Source organism: Chiloscyllium plagiosum, chromosome 21 (genome assembly GCF_004010195.1).
Source record: "Chiloscyllium plagiosum isolate BGI_BamShark_2017 chromosome 21, ASM401019v2, whole genome shotgun sequence".
NCBI classification, from domain to species: domain Eukaryota; kingdom Metazoa; phylum Chordata; class Chondrichthyes; order Orectolobiformes; family Hemiscylliidae; genus Chiloscyllium; species Chiloscyllium plagiosum.
Genome location: NC_057730.1, coordinates 8,881,282 through 8,905,873, shown reverse-complemented (window position 1 = coordinate 8,905,873; position 24,592 = coordinate 8,881,282). Strand labels below are relative to the sequence as shown.

General features: G+C 40.2%; 1 protein-coding gene across 2 annotated transcripts in view; it reads left to right on the top strand.

The window, feature by feature from the left end:
* The first annotated feature begins 1,424 nt into the window (after positions 1-1,424).
* The window catches only part of pkd1a (polycystic kidney disease 1a), a 204,496-nt gene continuing 181,328 nt past the window's right edge, over positions 1,425-24,592 (top strand). Inside the window, exons 1-2 of one of the 2 annotated variants that reach the window (XM_043711199.1) lie at positions 1,425-1,756; positions 1,986-2,220. In XM_043711199.1, the coding sequence (XP_043567134.1) occupies positions 1,744-1,756; positions 1,986-2,220 (248 nt within the window). In that variant the 5' untranslated portion in view covers positions 1,425-1,743. The other variant, XM_043711198.1, reaches the window with a different exon arrangement.

Genomic DNA, 24,592 nt, shown 5'->3' with positions numbered 1-24,592 from the left:
CTGCTATGAAATGCAACGGGACATTTTATTACCTGAAAGGTATTGCACAAACAGAGGCTTGTTTACAGCTGCGATTTGAGTGTGCATCGCGTCATTTTCCTTCAGCGGTGACATTTGTAAAGGGCGAGGGAGAGAGATAAGGATAAAAGATTAAAAGCACAAAAGGAAAGTAAGAAAGAGAGCGATTGAAAGAAAAATACAGAAAGAGAGGTATCCAAATAGAGTAAGAGAGAGAGAAAGAATGAAACACCAAAAGCAAGTAAGACGGGAAGGATGAAAGAGAGAAAAAGAGAGAGAAAAGGAAAGCGGGAGATGGAAAAAGAAAAGTTTGACGGAAAGACAAAGAACGATCGAAAGAAAATTATAAGAAAAGAGACTGGTAGGACGAGAAACGGAAAGAGAGAGCAGTAAAGAAACCAAGAAAAAGGGGACAATGAAAGAGAGAATGGGATTGAAAGCAAGAAATACAGAAAGCGAAAGGAATGATAAAGAGAGTAAAGCCAGCAAGACAAGAGAGTAAAGCCAGCAAGATAAGAGAGTAAAGCCAGCAAGACAAGAGAAAGCCAGAGAGAAAGAAATTGAAAGAAATAGAGAAAGAATGACAAAGATAGAAAGAAAGAGAAAGTGAGAGTACAGCAAGAGAAAGATGAAAAGAAAGAGCAAATGGGACAGAGAGGGAAGAGCAGGCCTCAGTTTAATGTTTCAACTACAAGAGAGTGTAGCACCCCTTCAGTACCTTATTGCAGTGGCAGCCTAGGTTTTTATCCTCCCCAGAGCGGAACCTCAGCCTAGAAATAAGGATGCTTACTTACTGAGCTACAGCTAATTTGTTTGGAGTATTATATTTAAATAAAAATCTAACAGTTTGTATCATTCTCAAAACTGGGATTAGGATCAGAGGATGCTTCGAGCGCAGTCCAATCGGCCCTTCGATGTGGTGTCCGCTCTCCGCAACAGCAATCCAGCAAACCCCATCTCCCACTGTCCACCTCCCCTCCATTTCTTTCGTCGGAAATATTTCAAATTCATTTCTCTTTGTGGGATTCTCACTTAAAAGCTCCGCGGCGAATGTACCTCTGCCACACCCTCAGAATCGAATCGCGGGTTTTCACCTCTATTTTCTTTTGTTAATCACCTAAGATTTTCGGTACTTCCTCCAGTCTCCGCCCATCTCCATTGTCCAGGTCCCTTGTGATTGTGAACATCTCTGCTGCCACCCCTCTCAGCCTGCTCAAGAGAACTGGACTCTCTCCCCATCCATCCACGTAAACCGAAGGCCAACCATTATTACCCAGTCGACCTTCTGCGTGGATAACTAAAAAGTGCCTTAGAGAAATTCAAATCTGAAAACTTTTTCTGGTATTTATCAACAGAAAGCACAATACACCGATGTGATATATAACGTTTCCTTAATTATCCAACAAATTACAATGCGTTTTGTATTTAAATAAATGGTATCAACTTTAAAAATCACACTTGATGCAAAATGCACAGTTCCATATATTCCCCTCCTCTTTCCATGGATGATAAAGACAATTTAGTAACCCCGCTCTCCTGCGTTTGGGGGAAATTTACGCGAACTAATTTCCTGATTTGTGATGCTCAGCACACCCTAGTGTCCGGACGCAGCATCGCCTTTTTTAAACAACGCACAAAAACGGGAATGTGGAGAAAAGGAAGTTCACACGCGATAGAAGGAGGAGGAGGAGGGAGAAGTGAAAACACATTCCCCCGGGAAAGGGGATGGAGAGGGGAGGTGGGAGAGAAGGGAGGATGGGGTGGGGGGGAAATAGCTGGGATTAGCGAGAAGTCCACTCTGAGCGAGCCAGCAGGGAGAGAGTGAAGAGTGTGCCTTTCTGTCTGGGTGTGCGGAAGGGAGGGGGGGGGGGGGGGGGTTGAGAGTTGCTCAGGAGAAAGTATCGAGGAGATCCGAGCGGCGATGTAATGCCGGAGAGCTATGCCTTATAGAAATGTTCTTATTTCAGCAAAGCAACATGGCGCCCCAGTCCCCACGAAGCCTGCACTGTGCAGCCTGCTTCCCCTCTGCCTCCTCTCGCTGGCCTTGTGCCTGGCAGCAGTGGCTGGCCTGCCTGCCTGTCTACCCTGTCCCCCAGCCTGCCGCTGCCTGCGTTGGGATTCCTCCTGTACGGTTAACTGCTCCAAGGCTGGGTTTCAACAGGCACCAGAAACGATGGACCTGCCTCCCAACACCACTGTACTGTAAGTCACTGTGTTTTCTTATCAATCAGATGATGTGATTCTTTCTTTTTCCTTGTTTTTTTTGCACAGATTGTGTCTTCTAACATTTTAAAGTTGCCCGGAAAATAAAGAACTTTACCCTTAACTTCTAAAAGTGGGTGGCAATTTGACAGTATCCAACTCCCCGTTCAGTTTGTTTCATTACATGATATTCTGAGATGTCACACTGTGTCAAAGTGTTCGGATTTTCAAAGTCCCAGGACCGCCGTCTGGTGTGGCCAGAGGTTTAACCTGATACCCGGGCACTGATTTCCATTCGGCTGGAATCCTGATGCACCGATTGAGGTGAACTCCTGTCTCGACCGTCCAGGAGTTTTCTGCTCTCTCTCTCTCTCTCTCTGCCGTATCTTAAAAGCTGGGCGTGTTTGGAGACGAACGGAATATTTGGACAACGGCTGTAATGAGCTTTTTTGTTTGTCTCTGAAGCCTTGGCCGGCGGCTGCGATGGCGTTCAGAAAAATTCACACAAAGTTGTTCACGATTTTAACAAGGGCCCTGAGTGAGACCAGAGTTTGCAATGGGGTTCGGTGAATCTGCGTTCAGTAGGGATCTATAGTGTGTGACTCACTATGTTTGGCTGAGCAGTTGGTGTGTGAGTTTTAAAAGCATTCTTTTTTTTAAGAAAACGCATTCAAAATTGTTTTCGAGGAGCAGACTGGGAGATAATTGAGGACGGCACTTAATTCCAAAAATGTTTTTTTCTCTCTCTCTCTAAAGTAGGTTTTGGGGGGAGGAAGGTGTGATACAGACACAACCAATTTGGGAAAATAAGTGTCATATTTCGTTTTCCTGTATTAGAGCTAGAAGGTGGAAGGGACTTGAAATATCATAAACAGATTTAAATTTTACACAAAGCATCCGTCCAAACCTAAGATGGTAATTCTAAATTGCCATCATTCCGATCTCTGTGCCTTCCCTTCAATCACAGTTTGTTGCCTGGATCGACCATTCTGTTTTGTTAATTATTATCCCGTTTTGTAGTTATTGTTTGATATAAGACTTGGAGAACTTTTCAGTGTTTCGGGCCTGCTGTATGCTGGTGAGGTCCACTTCATTTCATTGTTTTCCGTAGCGACAAACTGGAGGCGTTAAAATAAAAACAAATCTGCATCATTTACTGGAGAAATCACTAGGGGAACTGAATCGAGCCAGGTGGAATGTTGAACACACACACACAGAAAGTCATGCCATGCAAGCAGCAGGGTTTCAGAGTACTGTTGGTTGTGTGAAATTATGGAATGTGTCCTCCCAATAACGAGTTTCTCCCTCCAGACTTGAGTTGTGGCCTGGGTGTGGGGAGAGCGTTGTATGTTTGGGGACTAAGCATATTGGTTACAAGTCTGATGCTGGCAATAATTGGCGGGGGAGGGAGCGGGTAGTGATAAATGGCCTGGTATTGAAGTGGAATGGTTCAGCAATGACTTTGGCTTATTTTCCCTTTTTCAAATCTATTCAGCAAGGTTGATTAGCCTTTTTGACTTTTGTTTGTGAATTGCTGAGGATTTATCCTACCCCAAACTGCACATTTTGAAACTGATATATTTCCAGTGACAACTATCCAAGCAGTACTTTGAAGATTTTTTAATAATACTCAGGAAAATAACAGATCATTGAAACCAAGTATGTTTCATCTGCATACTTGGATTGTGTTTGTATTTGTTTTCGACCCCAGTTTCTGAGACTCTTCCATTAGTTGACATGCCTTCAGCTGCCCAGAAGCTAAAAGCAGAAATTCCTCTTCCTTAAGCCTTCCCACCTCTCTCCTCCTTCGAGTCATGCACTAAAATCTACCTCTTGGTCACCTCTCTCAATGTGTCTCATCCTGTGGCTCAGTGTTAATGTCTGTCTATGTTCCTGTGAAGCATCTTAGATCATATATCACATGTATGGGACAGTATTGTTGTTGTGCTCCTGCCATATGTAGAATAGATCATCATAACATTACATGCAATGGTGTAGATTTATAAGGATTGTTCCAGGGATCAGAAACTTCAGAGGACAGACTGGAAAGGTTTGGAGAAAATGAGGACTGCGTTTCTAGAGATCAGAGTCCAGGGTGTGGTGCTGGAAAAGCACAGCAGATCAGGCAGCATCTGAGGAGCAGGAGAATTGACGTTTCAGGCTGTTCTCCAGGGAGAGAAGAAAGCCACGATGGGATCTGAAAGGGAGAAACTGCTCCTGCCCATAAAAGGATCAAGAATGAGACTGCACACATTGAGAGTGATTTGTTAAAGAAGCAACTATGATGTGAGAAAAAAAACTTTCTCACATAACTGTGGGCGGCACGGTGGCACAGTGGTTAGCACTGCTGCCTCGCAGCGCCAGAGACCCGGGTTCAATTCCCGACTCAGGCGACTGACTGTGTGGAGTTTGCACGTTCTCCCCGTGTCTGCGTGGGTTTCCTCCGGGTGCTCCGGTTTCCTCCCACAGTCACAAAGATGTGCAGGTTAGGTGAATTGGCCATACTAAATTGCCCGTAGTGTTAGGTAAGGGGTAAATGTAGGGGTATGGGTGGGTTTCGCTTCGGCGGGTCGGTGTGGACTTGTTGGGCCGAAGGGCCTGTTTCCACACTGTAAGTAATCTAATCTAATCTAATCTAATCTAAAAAAACTAGTGGTTCAGATCTGGAATGCATCTCCTGGAAGTGAAGATTCAATTGAGGCATTCAGGAGGGCATTGTTTCTATTTAAATAATCATCTGATGTGCAAGGGCATGGCAAAAAGCCAGGAGAATCATACTAATTCATGATTCTTATTTGTAGAGTCAGTGCAGACACAACAGGCTGCATGACTTCCTTTAGTACAGTAACCCTTCTGTGAAATGGTTGCCATCACAATCTTTCTGATGGTGAAAAACATGTTTGACCCTATAAATAACAGCACACATGTACAAATAGTTTAGATTACTACCAGTGTGGAAACAGGCTCTTCGGCCCAACAAGTCCACACTGACCCTCCAAAGAGTAACCCATTCCCCTCTGGGAATGCACAACACTATGGGCAATTTAGCATGGCCAATTAACCTGACCTGCCATGCCACCATAGTTGTTTCACTCCTGAACCAATTGTGATAAGACATAACGATCCCAGAACAATAAGGGTCCCTTCTACACAGCTGAAGTTCACCCTGTGACTATAAGTGACTGTATTATCCAACTGTACATTTCAGTGTCTCTTTTTGATAACAAATTATTTCATCACAATGTTGAGAATCTTCAAAAATGGGGCAAGATGCTTTCAGGGCAGCAACGCCATAATGAATGTTTGAGCAGGGGTTTCCTACAAGAATGGGAAACTAAAATTTAAAAAAGAATAGCGTTTGCATACAATGCAGGAATAACTGTAACTTGTAGATCCTGTGCTTTAGAAATAACCCAAGCAAAGGCACCTGATTCATACTGCTGACTATCAGGCTGTGGTTAGATTAAATAAATGTCTGCATATATGTTTAAGCAGTCATGGTCACATTGCTGTTCAGTGGTATCCAACAATACACATCACCGAGTTATCAAATAAACAGAAAATTGCATGAATTTTAATGTGCTATGGCACTGGATCTCAGTAGGCATTATATAACTGAGTAGACATAATGTCCTTTTATCATCATTAATTATGTGTATTGTAATGGCTATTGCTGTATAAATGTAACATTGATTTAGAAAACAGGATATTGTTGCTTCCAATAGATTCGTAGCAATCTTCAACATGATTATGTTATTTGGAAGTTTTGCTTTTCAGGCTAACTGCCTATAATCTTCAGAAAACTAACAGGCAATGACAAATAGCTATTTCATTCATCAATTTAATTCCTTCCTTAGTCCGTATATAATCTATACAATCATGTTTCGAATCCCCTCACTAGTCTTCTGAAAAATGCTTAGTGTAACCCCAAGAACTTGGAAGTGGGATAAGCATTGAACTCAGAACAGATTCTCTTAATACACTGTGGGTTACTGTTCCATATTTCTCAAAGCATTTACTTTATTCTATTTGCATGCATCTCCAGCTTTCTTCACTACCCAGTTGGAACCAACCAGTTCTTTAAACCTCTTTGAAAGTCTCATATGTGGAACCTTATTTAAAAGCCATTTGAAAACAAAACCAGTTATATTCCACTGGACACTCTGCCACTAATTGACGTCTCAAAGACATCCAGTAGTTTAATGAGGCATCGTTCAACTCTTCAAAAATATTCATTGACTTATTATAGTAACGTTGAGGACAAGAACAGAAAAATGCTCAAAAGAGCTGTTGAGCTGCAAAAGTATTACCAAGGAAGACAAATAAAATGTACTAATAACTTAGTGTTTTCCTTGAACTCTTGGAGGGAAATCTGTTGTTTTGAGGTGAGAAGCAACAGGAAATGAAACATTGTCTACCAAGCTAGGACAGACTAGCTTTTACACTTTGGATACTTGACAGATGGTCTCCTGGAACTGATATCAAAGGTTTTATTTTATTTATTTGTGAGTATTGCTGGCAAGGATTGATATTTATTTTCCATTCCAGTTGCTTTTTGAAGGTGGTGATAAAGCAATTGCTTTGAACCACTGCAGTCCATGTAGTTTCAGTACACCCACCTTTCTGTTACAATGGGAACACTGATATATTTCCAAGTCAGGATGGTTGTGTGACCTGGAGAAGAAATTACAGATGTTTATATTGCTCTTATAGGTGGCCCAGGGTTGGAGGGATGGGTGTTCTGAAAGGAATCTTGGCAAGTTGCTGCGGTGCATCATGGTGATAGCACACACTGCAGCTACAGTTCATTGGTAGTGGAGGGAGCGAATGTTTTGGGTAATTAATAAGGTGTGCATCAAGCAGGCTACTTTGTCCCAGATGGTGTCAAGCTTCCTCAGTATTATTGGTAAGTGGAGAGTACTCCCTCTCACTTCAGGCCTGAGTCTTGTCAATAATGAACAGGCTCTGGGGAACCTTCAGGAGAGGAATGAAAAAAATATTGTTTTTATCATTGACAGATCTCCCTGCTCCCCATTCAGTGTTAATTTCCTTTATATGCTCACATTATTGCGTTAGCATCAAAAGGTAAGAATATTGTCCATGAGAAAACAGCACATGAAAGAATTGAACATTTTATACATGCACTGATGCCTTTGGAGTGGGAACTAAATGTTGATATATCTTTGACGTAATTATATTTTTCGAAAAGTACTTATTATTTAAAGTGGTAATTAAGCATCTTAAAATATTGTGCAATTCACATTCAGAGTGTGAGATAAATGTGTTGCTATGTGACTTTTTAGGAATGCACATCTAGAAGTGAGACCAGAATACAGTGGTTACATTATCATTAATTACTGATAGAATTCCATTTCCCCTAAATTAAGGTTGGTCATTTGGCATTTGAATCTGTTGGAGTGAAGGCAAAGCTGTTAATAAATCACAATACATGTCACACAACTATAAGAATCTTTGCTTTCCCACTGTTCAAGAACTTGCCAATCAGAAATGTGAATCCCACTTTATTTGAAGTTGAGTTCAATGTTGTCAAGTGAGTGGCAATAAGGTTCCTCCATGTATGATTTCTAGATACTGTGTGAGATCAGGTGGACTCTACAGCTGTGGTTGATAGGTTTGCTCAAAGACGTGTTTTTGATAGTCTGTTTTGTCAATGAGCTTTGATTATTCAGCTGCAGTGCCAAATAAATTACTTTGCCAATTAAATTACAAGTGCCATTAAAGAAGGAATTAGCTTTTATCTAGCATCTTACATGACCTCAACAGGCAAAAACACTCCACAGACAAATCCTTTTTGAGATGTAACGGCTGGTCTAACTTAGGAAACACAGCAGTCATTTGGGTACAGCAAGCACAAACAGTGATGTAATAATATTTGGATAAACTATTTCACTGATACTGGTTGAGTGAATGATAAATATTGATCAGGGGAGTGAAGAGAAAACCACTCTTGATCTTCCAAATTGTGTCATAGGATCTTTCACATCCTTGTGTAATAACAGACAAGGTCTTATGCAAATGAGAGGACCAGACTGAGTTTTCAACCTATAGCTAAACCCACAACCACGTTTCTCTGGAAGGACAAGGGCAGTAGATACATGGGAGCACCACCACCTGCAAGTTCCTCTCCAAGCTGCTCACCATATTTACTTGGAAATACATCACTATTCCTTCATTCTCGCTGGGTCAAGATCCTGGAATTCCCTCCTGTAAGTGCATTGTGGGTGTATCTATAACACATGGATTGCAATGGTTAAAGAAAGCAGCTCCCCACCATCTCCTCAAGGGAAACTAGCAATGGGGCAATAAAATGCTAGCCAGTTAGTGAAGTCCATGTTCCACGAGTGAATGAAAATGAAGTTGGTGCTTAACTTCCTGAATGGAGCTACATCCTTTTTGACTCAGAGGCACAAGTGTTACCTTGAAACCACAGTTAATTGTGATTCATCCCCTCATCCACTAGGAGGCATACACAACCAGTTACTCATTGGTAGTTACCAACCAGTTACTCACAACCAGTTACCAACTTGCCTCTGTTTCTTGCATAAACCAAAAACACAATCAAACAGATATGTGTAGGAACAGGAGCAGGTCATTTGCCCTTTGAGCCTGCTCCACCATTTAATAAGGTCTTAGCTGCACCAGTTGTGATCTGTATGCTATACAGAAGAAGCTGGACATGAACTTATGAAGAATAGCAAATTGTGACCAGAATAAAAATACAGCACATCTGCAAGTCCCCAGAAGTAATCCTCATCAAGTCAAGGGGAGAATCATTAAAATTGGAATAAAGGCCCACCCAGGGAAGGATGTCTTTTGAATTTTATGACAGGTTTGGTCTGAATATTGTAAATTAACACAGAATCTTGAGGGGTTGTTCCATCACTTCATATGCTCTTTGTGCATTGACAACACTTGTGCCGTTGCAATAATTTCCTTGTGGATGACTAAAAGTCCTCTTTGGATAGTCTTTGGAATGGAAGAGGACATTTTCATCAAGTTGCTCAACAGGAACCAAATGTTTAGGATACAGGAACTGATAGCAGTTTAAGCACAACCACAGGGGAGCAAACTGACTGCCACTGAATCGTGACGTTCTGACTGGAATGACATATCGTGTACTTTGTTTTATGTTTCTTTAAATAATTAATCTACAATCCACATTAGTGTTTACATTTTCAGAATGAGATGAATCTGCCATAAATGGAACATGGAATGTGCAGTATTCTAAACTTTATTCAAATAGTTATTCATCAGCTAATCATGGTTCCACTACTCCCTCCCTCCCGCCTGCCTCCTGTCTGCCTAGCAGGTGGGTGCACATATCTAAGATTGTTTAGTGGTGGATTGCTATCTGACATTTTTTTCTTTTGCTAAACCTCGTTTTTATTTCTTGAATTAAAGGTTTGAGATTTTATGACCTCCGGCTGTTCCAAAATACCGACAAATCCAAATAAATGCATTTGAATTGCAGACACTATTGACCTATTGGAAATCAACAGCCAATTCGCACACAGTAAGCTCCTATAGGTGCCAATGGTTAAGAACCACACAACTCGCTTTTGGAATACTCATGTCCAAGGCATCAGGAAGAACGCCTTTGCTCTTCAGACAACACCACAGATACCTTTAATGCCCAGTTAGTGGACAGATGGGGTCTTGATTTAACATTGCAGCGGAAAGGAGGATAGAAAGCTACACATATAGGTCTCTCTGTGCGACTTGCATTTTACTGTGCACAGCATCTCAGGTTCCAGGAATCAGTGGCACTATAGATCCATAAAATACATAAAACAATATGCTTCTGCTGTTAGGATTTCAGAGTACTGATTTTATGTTTTATAAATGTACACAGCTATTATATGCAAAGGCAGTACTTCAGCAATTCACATTACATTTTCTGAAACACATTTGTTGGAGTTGGGAACATCCCAATTCAGGCCCTTTGTCCCTCCCCCAGTTTCCAGCTATCTATTTCCTAAGCTCAGGAACTACTTTCCCAAACCTCTACATCTCTCTTTCCTCCTTTAAGGTGCTGGGTAGGACGTACCTCTTTGACCAACATTTTTGGTCACTTAATGTTTTATGCTTTGATCAGGTATCAATATTTTTCTAATTATCTTCCTGCAAAGTGTTTGGATAAAAGGTGCTCTAATAATGGAAGTTATTGTATTAAATGTGGTTTCCAAACTATAGTAACAGGAAAGAAATGCTTTTCGCAAGCACTTAAGAATGTGAGAAGGAATATAATAGGAAACATTTGGAGCACTCAAAATCCCGATGAATATGAAGAGGAAATAGCACGGACATGGAAGCCAAAAAAACTGAGACTGTGCAGACTAAAATGAAGTGAGGATTATACAGGGTCTGATGTTGGAACATGATGTAATGTCTACAAACTCGATAATGAATGTACCTTATGGCATAGCCCAAACACTTAAAAGCAAAATAAAAAATGATAAAGTTTAACTCATGCGTGGGATCATCTGCCTGATTTTCACTGGCTTGTTCACCAGGAAAGCTTTGTTTTATTTATCGTGAGTAAGCAAATTTCCACTTCCTTGCCCACAGACTCACTGGAGCTGGATTCCCCAGTTCTGGGAAAAAGAAAATGTTCAGCGATAGGGCACGTTATTCAGTGCACGTTGACTGGATGTGTCTGTTCCAGCAAGCATCTGGACATCTTTCACAGTCATAGAGTCATACAGCATGAAATGGACCCTTCAGTCCAACTAGTCCACACCAAACATCATCCCAAACTAAACTGATCCCACTTATTTGCTCCTGGCCCATATCTCTTTCCTATTCACATCCAAATGTGTTTTAAACATTGTAATTGTACCACATCCACCACTTCATCAGGAAGTTCATTCCACACGCGAATCACCCTCTGTGTATAAAAAGTTTGTCCTTAATGTGTTTTTGAAATATCTCTTGTCTCAAATACCCCATCCTACGGAAAAGACAACTGCTGTTAACTCTATCTATACCCCTCACAACCACCTGATGAAGGAGCAGTGTTCGAAAGCTAGGGCTTCCAAATAAACCTGTTGGAATATAACCTAGTGTTGTGTGATTTTTAACTTTGTACACCCCATTCCAATACCAGCACCTCCAAATCATTATTTTATAAACTTCTATAAAGTCACCTCTCAAGCTCCTGTACTCCAGTGAAAAAAGTCCAAGCCTATCCAACCTATCTTTATAACTCAAACCTTCCATACCTGGCAACATCCTCAAAAATCTCTTCTGAACTCTTTCCAGTTTAATAATATCCTTCCTATAACTGGGTGATCAGAACTGGACACAGTATTCCAGAAGAGGCCTCACCAATGTCCTGCACAACCTCAACATGACATCCCAACTTCTACATTCAAAGGACTGAGCAATGAAGCAAATGTGCTAAACACCTTTTTAAATTCTCTGTCTATATGTGAGGCACCCCTAGGTCTCTCTGTTCTACAACACTACCCAAGGCCCTACCATTAATTGTAAAAGCCCTACCATTGTTTGTTGTACCAAAATGCAATATCTCATGTTTATCCAGATTGAACTCCATCTGCCATTTTACAGCCAATTTACCCATTTGAACAATATCCCTTTGTAACCTTAGAATACCACCTTCACTGTCTACAATGCCACCAATTTTGGTATCATCCTCAAACTTACTAACCACGCCTTCTATATTCTCATCTGAATTATTTATATAAATGACAAACAACACACCACCTCCCTGTAATGAAATGATGTAGTAATACAAGTTTAACTGAACAGGAGTGTATTTAAAAGAAAAGTGTATTTTTACACTCATGTTAAAACATTTGGAAAGCTTGCTTTCTTAGCTGGTACTGTGGCATGCTAGACTGGTAGCCTGATCTAATGATAGGGAGACATCAGTCCATAGTAGTTGGAGGATTTAAGTTTGTTAGGAAATAAATTTGGAATAAAACAAGTATCAGAAATGACAATTGTATGACTACCAGAATCAACAATTTATGATTAGTGTAATATAATATCCCAAAATGCTTTGCTATAAAGCCAAGTTAGTTACCAAACCGTGTAGAGTTATATTAGAGCATGTGGATGACAAGTTGGTCTGAAAGATAGGTTTTAAAAAACATCTTAAAGAAGAAAGTGCCTCTTGAGGTTCAGGAAGGATTTTCCAGAGCTCTGGCAGGTGACAGTAAGGCCATTGGTGGAACAATTAAAACCAAGGATCCTGAAGAGGCCAGAATTACTTAAGCATAGATAATTCCGAGGGAGGCAAAAATTCCATCTGTTTCAGTTTTGCTTTTTGGGAAAGGAAATCTGCCATCCTGACTCAGTCTGGCTTACGTATGACTCTAGACCCTCAGCAATTTGCTTGACTCTTTGTCCTCTAAAATATCTCCAGCAAGCCCTCAGTTGTGCTACCCCATTAGGTTTGGAATAGTTCAAATTGGCAACTTGCAGGCTCCTCAAGGACAATAAATGCCAGCATTTAAACCCATGTCCCACAGTGATTAAAATAAATAACGAATAATAAATATTCTAATTTGGTAAACACAATTCTGTTTCATTCGAAAATTCAATCCTCATTTGTGCATCAGCTACAATCATTCCTGCCTTCCCTAACTAATTAATAAGCTCTAGTTACAGTGTGAATCTGAATTATTCAGTGATTTAAATCAGGGTCCACTGGAGAGATTATGTCAGTGCAGACTAAGCATAAAAAGAAAAATGAAGGATGATTTGTTAAGCTATACTTAATAAAATAAAGTGCAACACATTGCCATGCTGATGTACACAAACACTTGTATATTGTGAAGGGAGCACATTGGGCTATATACATGATAGTAAAGCTGAACTTAGGTTTTGGAAAGCACTATATCATTTTGTATGTGGACTCCAATGTGTGGGCACATTGGAAGGGATATGTTATGTAAACCCACAAAACAATGGAACATCTTTGCATTTATATAGTACTGTATTGTGACCTCACGACTCCAAAGTGCTTTCTAATCGGTTTAGTGCTTTATGAGAACATGCTTGCTACTGTAATGTTGGAAACACAACCATCAAATTGCCTGCAGCAAACAGCAATAAATTAATTGGCAAGAGCATCTGTTTTAAGTGATATAGGTTGAAGAATAAATATTGGCCACGGTACTGGACAAATTTTTCTTGCTTTTCTTCAAAGTAATGTCATCGGGTCTCTGAGTTTAATGACTATTTCAAAAGGCAGGTACTCCAGCAATAAAGCACACCATTAGGACTGCACCGGTACATGCAGCCCAGATTATGTTCTTAACTCGATTTTGACTAGAACCAAGCCTCTTGTAATACAGATGCAAGAATGCTTCCCTACTTGACTAAGCGCTGCACTTCCTTGCACTGTGAAAAGGTGTGTAGCTTGGAGCATGTTTCTTTGAAGTTGATCAGGATTCATTCCTGACAAGTAGCATTTTGTTGGATATTTTTACCTGTCAAATGGATAGGATTTGAAGTGCTGCCTCTTGGTCATCTTACAAGTTATTGCCAAACCTGGAATCAGGTCTTTGGAATTTGCATTTGGCATTATGCTTACTTAATGGCTGCATCTGTGAGGCAGTCATTTCAGTTTTAACTCCATGAAGGCCAATTATCAACAACTTGAGGTACAGGCTAAACAAATTCAATCTGACTAGATTGGCCCAGTGACAGGGTTGACCAACCCCTAAGAAAACTAACTCAGAACACCAAGTACTGTTTCTGATTTTCTTTACTTCATAAACCTGGAAGATTCAGTGAATGTGGCCAAGCCTTGCTCGGATATCTGTTGCCTCTAGTTGCATTATTATAACTATAGCCTGTTTGCTTGCCCACCAAGTGGCCCAGTTCGGGGATTTCTCCATCAAGAAGACGTAAGAGCAGAAGTAGGCCATTCAACCCATTGAGTTTGCTCCGCCATTCAGTGAGACGTGGCTGCTCTGATAATCCACAACTCCACTTTCCTACCTTTCCCCATGACCCTGGACTCCCTTACTAATGAAATCTATCGTAGCCTTGGATTTACTAAATGACCCAGTCTCGATAGTCCTCTGTGATAAAGAATTCCACAGATTTACTACCCTTTGAGAGACAAAATTTCCCCTCCCCTCAGTGTTTGATTATTAGATCACACCCTGTGGTCTTACATTCTCCCACAAGTGGAAACAACTTTTCCATGTCTACCCTGTGCGTCCCCAAAGAATCTTTCATGCTTCCATAAGGTGATCTTGCATTCTCCTAAATTCCAGTGTTTACAGGCCCAATCTACTCAATCTCTCCTCATACCTGCTTTCTGCCTCGTGAATGCTTCCAACACAGTACTTCATGCCTTAGATAAGAGGCCCAAAACTGTTCACAGTAAACCAGCTATGGTTTTATTGGTGCTTTTTATAGTTTTGGTAAAAGCTCCCTGTTCTTATACTCCATTCCCTTTTAAATAAAGGCCAACAAAGTATGTACTGTGGAGAAGGACGCGGAAGCTAGGGAACTTGGGAAAATAAATAGTGATGTCTTGAAAAGAGTTCATATTACAAAAGAGGAGATGTTGGAAGTCTTAAAATACATAACAATAGATAAATCCTGGGAACCTGATTAAGTGTTTCCCAGAACTTTGTGGGAAGCTAGCAAAGAGATTGCTGGGCCTCCTGCTGAGAAATATGTATCATTGATAGCCTCTGGTGAGGTGTTGGAAGACTGGAAGTTGGCTAATGTGGAGCCATCATTTAAGTAAGGCCGAAAGGAAAAGCCAGGGTCCCACAGACTGATGAGTCTTATATCAGTGGTGGGTAAATTGTTGGACGGTATTCTGAGGGACAGGATTTACACATATTTAGAATGGCAAGGACTGATTAGGGATAGTCAACATGGTTTTGTGCCTGGGAAATCATGCGTCACTAAATTGATTGAGTTTTTTGAAGAGGTGATAAAGAAGTTTGATAAAAGCAGAGTTGTAGATGTTGTCGATATGGGCTTAAGCAAAGTATTCAGCAAGGTTCCACATGGTAGACTGGTTAGTAAGGTTAGATCACATGGAATCCAAGGGGAGCTAGCCAATTGGATACAAAATTGACTTGAAGATAGAAGACAGAGGGTGGTGATAGAGGGTCACTTTTTGCACTGGAGGCCTGTGATCAGTGATGTGCCACAAGGATTGGTGCAGGGTCCACTGATTTTCAACATTTATATAAATGATTTGGATGTGAATATAGGAGACATGATTAGTAATTTTTCAGATGACACTAAATAGGTAGTGTAGTGGAGACACTAAATAGGTAGTGTAGTGGACAATGAAGAAGATTATCTCAGAGTACAATGGGACCTTGATCAAATAGGCCAATAGACTGAGGAGTTGCAGATTGAGTTTAATTTAGATAAATGTGAGGTGTTGCATTTTGGCAAGGCAACCAGGACAGGGCTTATACAGTTAATGGTAGGGCTCTGGGGAGTGTTGCCGAACAAAGAGACCTCGGGGTGAAAGTGCTTAGCTCCTTGAAACTGGAGTCACAGGTAGATAGAGTAGTGAAGAAGGCATTTGGCATGCTTGCCTTCATTGGTCAGAACAATGATTATAAGAGTTGGGAGATCATATTGTGGTGAGGCTTTGGTGAGGCTAGTTTTAGAATACTGCACATAATTCTAGTCATCCTTCTATAGGAAGGATGTTGTTAAACTTGAGAGGATGCAGAAAAGATTCAAGGATATTGCTGAGATTGCTGGGTTTGAGTTATTGGGAGAGGCTGACGAGGTTGGGTTTTTTTTCCTCTGGAGCATTGGAGGCTGAGCAGGGACCTTGTAGAAGTTTATAACGTCATGAGGGGCATGGATAGGGTGAAAAGCTAAACTGTTTTTTTCTTGGGTGAGTGAGTCCAAAACTATACGGCATACATTTAAGGAGAGACGGAAAGCTTTAAGAAGGACCTGAGGCATAACTTTTTCACGCAGAGGGTGGTGCGTGTATGGAATGAGCTGCCAACGGAAGTACAATTACAACATTTAAAAGGCATCAGGGTGGGTATATGAATAGGAAGGGTTTAGAGGGATATAGGCCAAGTGCTGGCAAATGGGATTAGGTCAGATTGGAATGTCTGATTGGCATGGATGAGTTGGACCAAAGGGTCTGTTTCTGTGCTGTATGAATCTACAACTATATTTCGTTTGCCTTCCCTATTATTTGCCGAACCGAAATGCTAGCCTTTTGGTATTCACGGATGAGGACTCCCAAATCCTCCTTTTCTGTAGCCTGTAACAGTCTTTCTGCAGTAAAGTAATATTGAGCTCCTCTATTCTTCTGGCCAAAGTATTCCATCTAAGAACAGCTTCTTCCCTGCTGTTATCAGACTTATGAATGGGTCTCTCATATATTAGAGTTGATCTTTCTCTGCACCTTCTCTGTAGCTGTAACACTATAGTCTGTTTTCTATTCTATTACTCTGATGTAATTATGAAGTGGTTGGTTAGCTCTCAAACAAATATTTTTCATTGTACCATATCTCAGCATATATGACAATAATAAATCAAATCAAATTTGCCAAATATTTGCTCACTTGCTTAACCTGTATATATCCCTTTGTAAATTCTTTGTGTCGTCATCATCTCTTGCCCTTCCACCTATTTTGTTTCATCCACAAACCTGCTATGGTACATTTGCTTGCCTCATGAATATGTATATAGAGTCATTAATGTATATATTGTGAATAATTGTGGTCCTAGCAGTGATACTCGTGGCACATCTACCTCAACAAGACATCCTTGATGTCATTGGCTAACTGGAAATCTATCATTCTCTGCCTTGAATGCCTTCCACAGTGTTCTGACGTACAGAATTCTGAAGATTTCCCATGCTCTGAGTGAAGGAGATCCTCCTCTGTTCAGCCCTAGGTGGCTTGCCTTTTATTCTGAAACAGTGTCCCCTGGTTCCATGCCTCACAGCCAGGACAAAAATCATTTCTGTCAACCTCTGAAAGAATTTTGAAAGTTTCTATGAGATCATCTCTCCTACTTCTAAACTGCAGAGAATAACTGCCCAATTTCTTCAACCTCTCCTCCTCGGACAATCCCACCAGGATTGTTCCAGGAATACGTCTGATGAGCCTTCACATTTGGATTTGCTCCACACTTGGGGGTTCCCTGCTCGCATATGTGTGGATGACAATGCTTTTTGTGGAATCGCTAAATTAGTTTTGAGAGAATATGGGACGAAGTAAATACACTTATATGTGTTGTTCATTGAACCTGCCAGTGATCATTTATGACTTGATTGTCAGGTTTTGTCTAAAGACTTGAGTTGGGGTGAGCCATACTCATCAACAATTTGCACTTATAAAGTACTTTTAATTTGATTAAACATATTGACACACTTCACAAGAGGGCTCACTGAGCCAAATTTTCTTTGTCTCATTATTTGTCTCAGTTGCTGAGGTCACTCTGAAATGCCCTGGCCAAACCTCTCTGTTTCTCTCACCTCTTCTAAGATGCTACTTAAAATGAACTGTTTAGTGAAGCTTTTGGTTCACTCTCTTAATAGCTCCTTATGTGGGTCAGTGCTTGGTTAATGGTGCTATTACAATGCAAATTATTGTTGTTCCCATTCTCAGCATGCAAAACTCAGAGTGAATGGAACATGGTGAATAAAATTTCAAACAGAAAGGAAATAGTGGGCGGCACGGTGGCACAGTGGTTAGCACTGCTGCCTCACAGCACCAGAGACCTGGGTTCAATTCCCGACTCAGGCGACTGACTGTGTGGAGTTTGCACATTCTCCCCGTGTCTGCGTGGGTTTCCTCCAGGTGCTCTGGTTTCCTCCCACACTCCAAAGATGTGCAGGTCAGGTGAATTGGCCATGCTAAATTGCCCGTAGTGTTAGGTAAAGGGGTAAATGTAGGGGAATGGATGGATTACACTTCGGCGGGTCAGTGTGGACTTGTTGGGCCGAAGGGCCTGTTTCCACACTTTAAGTAATCTAAAAAAAAAGGAAAACATTAAAAACATCAGGTGGAGAAAAAGATTATTTGACCAATTTTTTTCCGGTTGTCCTCAGGACTGTTGTCTTTTGTTGTAATGGAGTTGTGACATGCAGATGATGTGATGTGCAAACAATGTTATGACATAATTCATATCTTTATACTCTTTAACTGGTTATAAGATATTAAAAAGAAGACTTATTCCATGACCAGTACACTCCTTTACAAAATGTAGCTCAGTCATAATGACCTTGCTTCTTGATATATAGATGAGTTTGAGCAGATGCAAAGCAAATGTCATATTTCAAAGATTTATTTGAACTATTTCTGGAGCCTGGTTTATGGAAAAGTCTGGTTTGTAATACGGTGGCTAATTTACCACCAGGGAGCTACCATTCCCTTTCTCCATTTCAGTCCGCTCTGTTTTAGGATTACCTCATCGTAGCCAGCTAGTACATTACAGATGCTGTAAAACTTTCCACTGAAAGTTGGCTCGTACCTTTTTGTAAAAGAAGAAAAAAAAAATGTCTGCTTTGCTTAGGATTCCAAAAGAAACCTCAGGAATGTTTGATAGTGTAGACAGGCAGCGCAGGATGGTTCCAACAATGTTATCTTTCCCAGAATGCACCATAAACCAACCCTTCCCCCACCTTCAGCTTAGAAGAGAACATGCCAAAATGGGCGAACACTCAATAGGTAACTTAGTTTCTGAACTAAGTTTCTGAATGAAATTGGATAGACCTTCTTTCAAAAACAAATTGTAGGCTTTAGCTCTTTCAACATTTCAAATGCTCTTCCCTCTTTATCATGGCCCATGTTAGCTCTTTGAGTCTCAAGTTAGGAGGCTGCAGGTTCAAATCCCACTCCATAATGTAATCACAAAAAATCAAGGCTGACACACTGAGCACAATAAAGAAGGAATACTGTACTGCCAGAGATGCCTGTCTGTTGCATTTGAACGAAACCCCCATCTGCCCTTTCAGGTGAACTTAAAAAAAACCCAAGGACCTATTTCAAAAAAGAGCAAGAGATCAGTTATGCCTGATACTCTGGTCAATATTTATCATTTGACCAATATTACACAAAGAGATCTTCTGGCTATTATCATATTGTGAGATGCAGATCTTGCTGTGGATGTACAGATTGCCACACTTCCTACATTACAACAATAACTGCAGTTCAAAGTGCTACTAAAAGAATGTTTATTTCTTTTTCGGAAAAAAAGTTAGCAACTTGTTTCATTGTGGTTGCAGTCCTCATCGTGGTAGCTGTTAATAATGAAAGCAATTGAAAGGAAAGGACTTACATTTCTGTAGTGCCTTTTACAACCTGTGTGTCCCAGGGCAGTCAGTGAAGTGCCCTTGAAGTGTAATGACTCGTGTAACTGAGGAAATTGATCTATTGGAGCAGGCTATGATGCGGAATCTGATACTTTCACTGAAAGGAACATTCAAGAACGCTCCACATCTGCCCCACAGCCTTCTCTGATATATTAAAGCATAAGCAGAGAATAAAATGCTAGAAGAAATAGATGCATGTAATGTCTACATTCTCAATAAATCAAGTCCAATCGTAATATATGATACTTAAACGCAACTGATTATACATAAGGGAGGTCCAATCTAGGCCTAACATTGGTAAGCCCAGAATCCGCCCTGGGCAATGACTCAAATGTTTTGCTTGTTTTTACAGTCTCATCAAAAATGGAAATTATGTTGAGTTGCATAGAATTTTACAACATTGCAAAAGGCCAACTGGACCATGCCATTGTTCATTCAGCCTTGGACGGGAATCTGGCTTGATAGATCAAATTTTGATTTGGTTTTGTTTTTAAAAAAGCGGTTTCTCACTGATACAGAAGCATGAAATGCTGCAGATTTTGCTTTGTCAATAAGACAGAAACTTATTAACATAATAAATGATGATAAAATAAAACAAACCAAACTATCTAATCATTATACAAATTCAAAGAGTTTAAAACCAACAGTAAAAGTATAATCCCATTGATTCCAAAATACTCTTTTATGAATTGAAAAGGAACAAAAGAGTTTTTTTTAATAATACTCAAACACATCCTGGTACAATACCACAGCACCACTGATACAGTACTCACATCAGAGTTCTTGTATCTAATACACCTATTTAAATGTACAAAACTCTAAGAAACCTCTTCAGGGTTTTATTCCAACTAACACTGATTCTTCATTCTAGGATCACATAGTTCACGATCCTTTCCTTCTCAGAAGCGTTGGTCTAAACAGCCATCCTAATCCAAGGATTTCAATGGGCTACCCCAAACACAAGCTAAAACTAAAATAAAGTCTTTATCTCTAAACTATGGGAATAGGAAAACAAAAACAAGTGGTGGAAGACTCTAACAAGCCTTAAGGCCCTTTTATTTACCCTGCTGGGTCACAAAACAATCAAAAATAAACCAGAGTCCATTAGTGGTGCACACAAACCCATTCAGCCTAAAGCCAGGTCTCAAAAAAACCTTTTTAAAAAAAATCACCTTTTGGTTTGATTTGATTTGATTTATTATTGTCACATCTCCTGAGAAAAGCAAAAAGTATTGTTTTGCATGCTATACAGGCAAATCATACCTTGATTAAGTACATCAGAGTAATAGAACAGAATGTTGAACATATATTTACAGTTACAGAGAAGGTGCAGAGAAAGATCAACTCTAATATGTAAGAGGTCCATTTGAAAGTTTGGTAACAGCAGGGAAGAAGCTGTTATTGATTCTGTTAGTAAAAGTTTCCTGTTAGGAAAGGAAGCATAGGACCAGAGGACCTAGGGACAGAAATAGGCCATTCAGTCCATCAACCCACTCTGCCATTCATGAAATCGTGGCTGCTCTGATAATCCTCAACTCCACTTTCCTGCCTTTTCCCTATACCCCTTGATTCCCCTACTGATTAAAAATCTGTTTCTCTCAGCCTCGAATATTTTTAATGGCCTCGCCTCAACAGCCCTTTGCAGTAAAGAATTCTGCAGATTTTGATAAGAGAAATACAATATATGAACCTGAGACCTAGAGGATCTCTGAATGGTTAGAGCAGAGCCAGTTCCAACATCTTGGAAGTGTATAAAGTACACTCAATCCTTATTGTTGTGGGAATAAAACACTGGTTTATGCAATCTGTCCTCATAATTTAACCGTCTACAGCCAATAACATGCTGCAGTGCAAGGAAAGCAGCTGCAGAGCACTCTGCTGATTGCCTGACAATGGGAATTCCAATCCCCAGCACCAACTTGCAACCTTACCTATCTTCAGAACTTCTAGTTGTGTCTATTCTAAGCTAACAACAACTATATCTAAATAAAGATTGGGTGTACTGGTTGTGGTTTGAAGTTGCGAAGGTCAATGTTTAAGGCTGGTGGCTGTAAAGTAGGAGGAGGAGTTGTTGCTCTCCATGCTTGTGTGGAAATTCATTGGAAATGCACTGAAAGTCAAGGAGATGGAGTGAGATGGAGATTTATAGTGGCAGGTAACAGGGAGCTAACATTGGAGTTAACGTCTTCAGTATTCTTTCACTCCCTATTACCTGGCATTTTAATTCTCCATCTCATTTCCAATCTGACAGCACGGCAAACTGATTATAAATCTGCATATGGCCTCTCCTCATGTAACATCACATCACCAAGGGACGATGAGTTTATTATAACCATCCCTCTTCAAACAGTTGAAGTTTTTCCAAACATTGCTTTGTCTGAGTGTAGTTTATTAGTGGCCATAAGTGAAAACTGGGAAAGAGTTCAGCTCAGTAACATTCTCTGGAAATTCGACACATAGGGCTGCAAAGAAATATAACATTCTCAACTATCATTCAACATTGTTAGACAGCAAAAAGAAATATCTTAAAATAACTAAAGCTTCTACAAAACAATAACTTATTTTGCCCATTTCCAGATGTATTCACTGAAATATAACTATCTCAAGGTTCTGGGAGATACAGTGTGAATAGAAATTTCCTGTTAGGCTCTCCTGTGTATGGATGCATATTTGTTAATCACAAGGGAGAACGAGAGAAAGGGAAGGCTGGAGAGAAGAATGGAGAGACAAAGACAGGAACAGGAAAATTGCACATCTATTGATATTTGGAGGCAACAGTTTTTGCTCAAGAACAAATAAAATTGCAATTTGCTTAATTGTACATTTATTTTGATGCTGAAACCTAAAATTCAATATACTAGAGATTTGTTCAGAATCTAGCCAAAGGTGACTTTGACGAAACAACATATGTTGAAGGCAGAACACAAAATGTACCAGGGGAGTGTTGCTGAATAAAGAGACCTTGGAGTGCAGGCTCATAATTACTTGAAAGTAGAGTTGCAGATAGACAGGGTAGTGAAGAAGGTGTTTGGTATGCTTGCCTTTATTGGTCAGTGCATTGAGTATAAGAGTTGGAACATTGTGGTGCGGCTGTACAGGACATTGGTTAGGCCACTTTTGGAATACTACTTACAATTCTGGTCTCCCTGCTAAAGGCAAGATCTTGTGAAACTTGAAATGTTTCAGAAAAGATTTGTAAAGATGTTGCCAGGGTTGGAGAGTTTGAGCTAAAGGGAGAGGCTGAATAGGCTGGGGCTATTTTCCCTGGAGCGTCAGGGTGACCTTATAGAGGTTTATAAAATCATGAGGGGCATAGATGGGGTGAACAGCCAAGGTCATTTCCCTGGGGTGGGGGAGTCCAAAGCTAGAGGGCATAGGAATATGGTGAGAAGGGAAAAATTTAAAAGTGACCTGAGAGGAAACGTTTTCACGCAGAGAGTGTGCCTATATGGAATGAGCTGCCAGGTGGAGGCTGGTACAATTACAACATTTATAAGGCATCTGGATGGGAATATGAATAGGAAGAGTTTTGAGGGATATGGGCCAAATGCAGGCAAATGGTACAGATTAATTTAGGAAAGCTGGTCAGCATGGATGAGTTGGACTGAAGAATCTGTTTCCATGCTGTACATCTCTATGACTCTAGCTTACTGAGTTGTTTACATCTATTAGGGAAATTCAACCCCTTATTGATTTGTTTTCTGTCCTTTTCCTATGCACGCTTGTGGTACTCTTCTGTGTTGCCTGTTATATTTGCTTTTGAGTAGTTTTAAACGTAAATAAATTTAATTGATTATTTTAGCCTGAGAGAAGTGGTTGAAGCACTTAGCATTATCTACTTTCCAAATGACAAATATTATGGAATCATAACAAAATTCCAGCAGATAACAGGTCACAATCAAGTTTGTTAGAATCCAGATAGATATACTGATTGTAATGAGGAATAACAGATGAATCACAAATGAGTCTGCTTGTTTGTAATTTTATGGATGAGAAAAGACTTGAAAAAGGCCTTAACCTCACAGACATTGCATTCTAATGAAATACTCACAAGACAATTCTGCAATGAGGTAAAGTCTTGTGAAATTATATTGTGACTAAAATGTATTTGAGGCAAAAATGAGACACAGCTGTTCTCCCTCCTTCTCTGTTTTTTTTTTTTGCCTTCCTCAAAAGTTTGGTAAATCATTTTCATAAAGACAGAGCTGCTTTAAAGCTGCTTCCATCAAGCTTCCCTTTAGGAATCATGCGTGCCTTGGAGAACGCATCTGTGATTATTTGTATATAAACAGCTCCTGGTTTCCATGGGGTTATCACAGCTGTTGTTCATTGGAATAATCGAAGTTTAAAATGTCCTACCATGAACTTTGAAGCACAGCAGACCATAAAAAATAAAATTACATCCATCTTCGTGTTTATTCTAAAATGAGGCCAATTTTCAGTCACATGAAAAATGCATGTTAACTGTGGAGCAGGGTTTTGATATATAAAATTTACTCATTGGAGCAATGGAACATCACAATCCAATGATTTTTGCCAAAGTATAGAAATGTAGTTGGAATTACCAATCTAAAGAGACTCTGTAGCAAAATTCATCTTCCTCGATTACACCATAATAACCAAGTCCAATCGGCTGGTGTCTGTCCATCTTTTTGTGTGATTTATACGATGACACTTAACCTTAGAGACCCAAGGGATAATTTACCAGATATTATCAGGCCACAACATACTCCACTAGGGTTTGTAGGAGTGTGGTAATGTCCATGGTTAGAATAGTCTCTGTGGAATAAGGGCTGGATGACATTTTCTGTCTTAGTGCTTCTTTATTTATTTTCTCCATCCGTATTCTCTGGTCTGAACAGTGAGGAAGGGACTGAACTGTGAAAGTAGTGGCTTGCTCTCTCTGATGAACCTCCTTAAGTACCTAGAAAGAATGACAAGATCCCATAACACTGCTCTGAGGAAGAGCAGAGGATTTCACCCAGTCTCCTGTCCAAAATCTAGTCTCTCAACTAAGGTCAGTAAAATCAGAAAGTTCGCTCAATC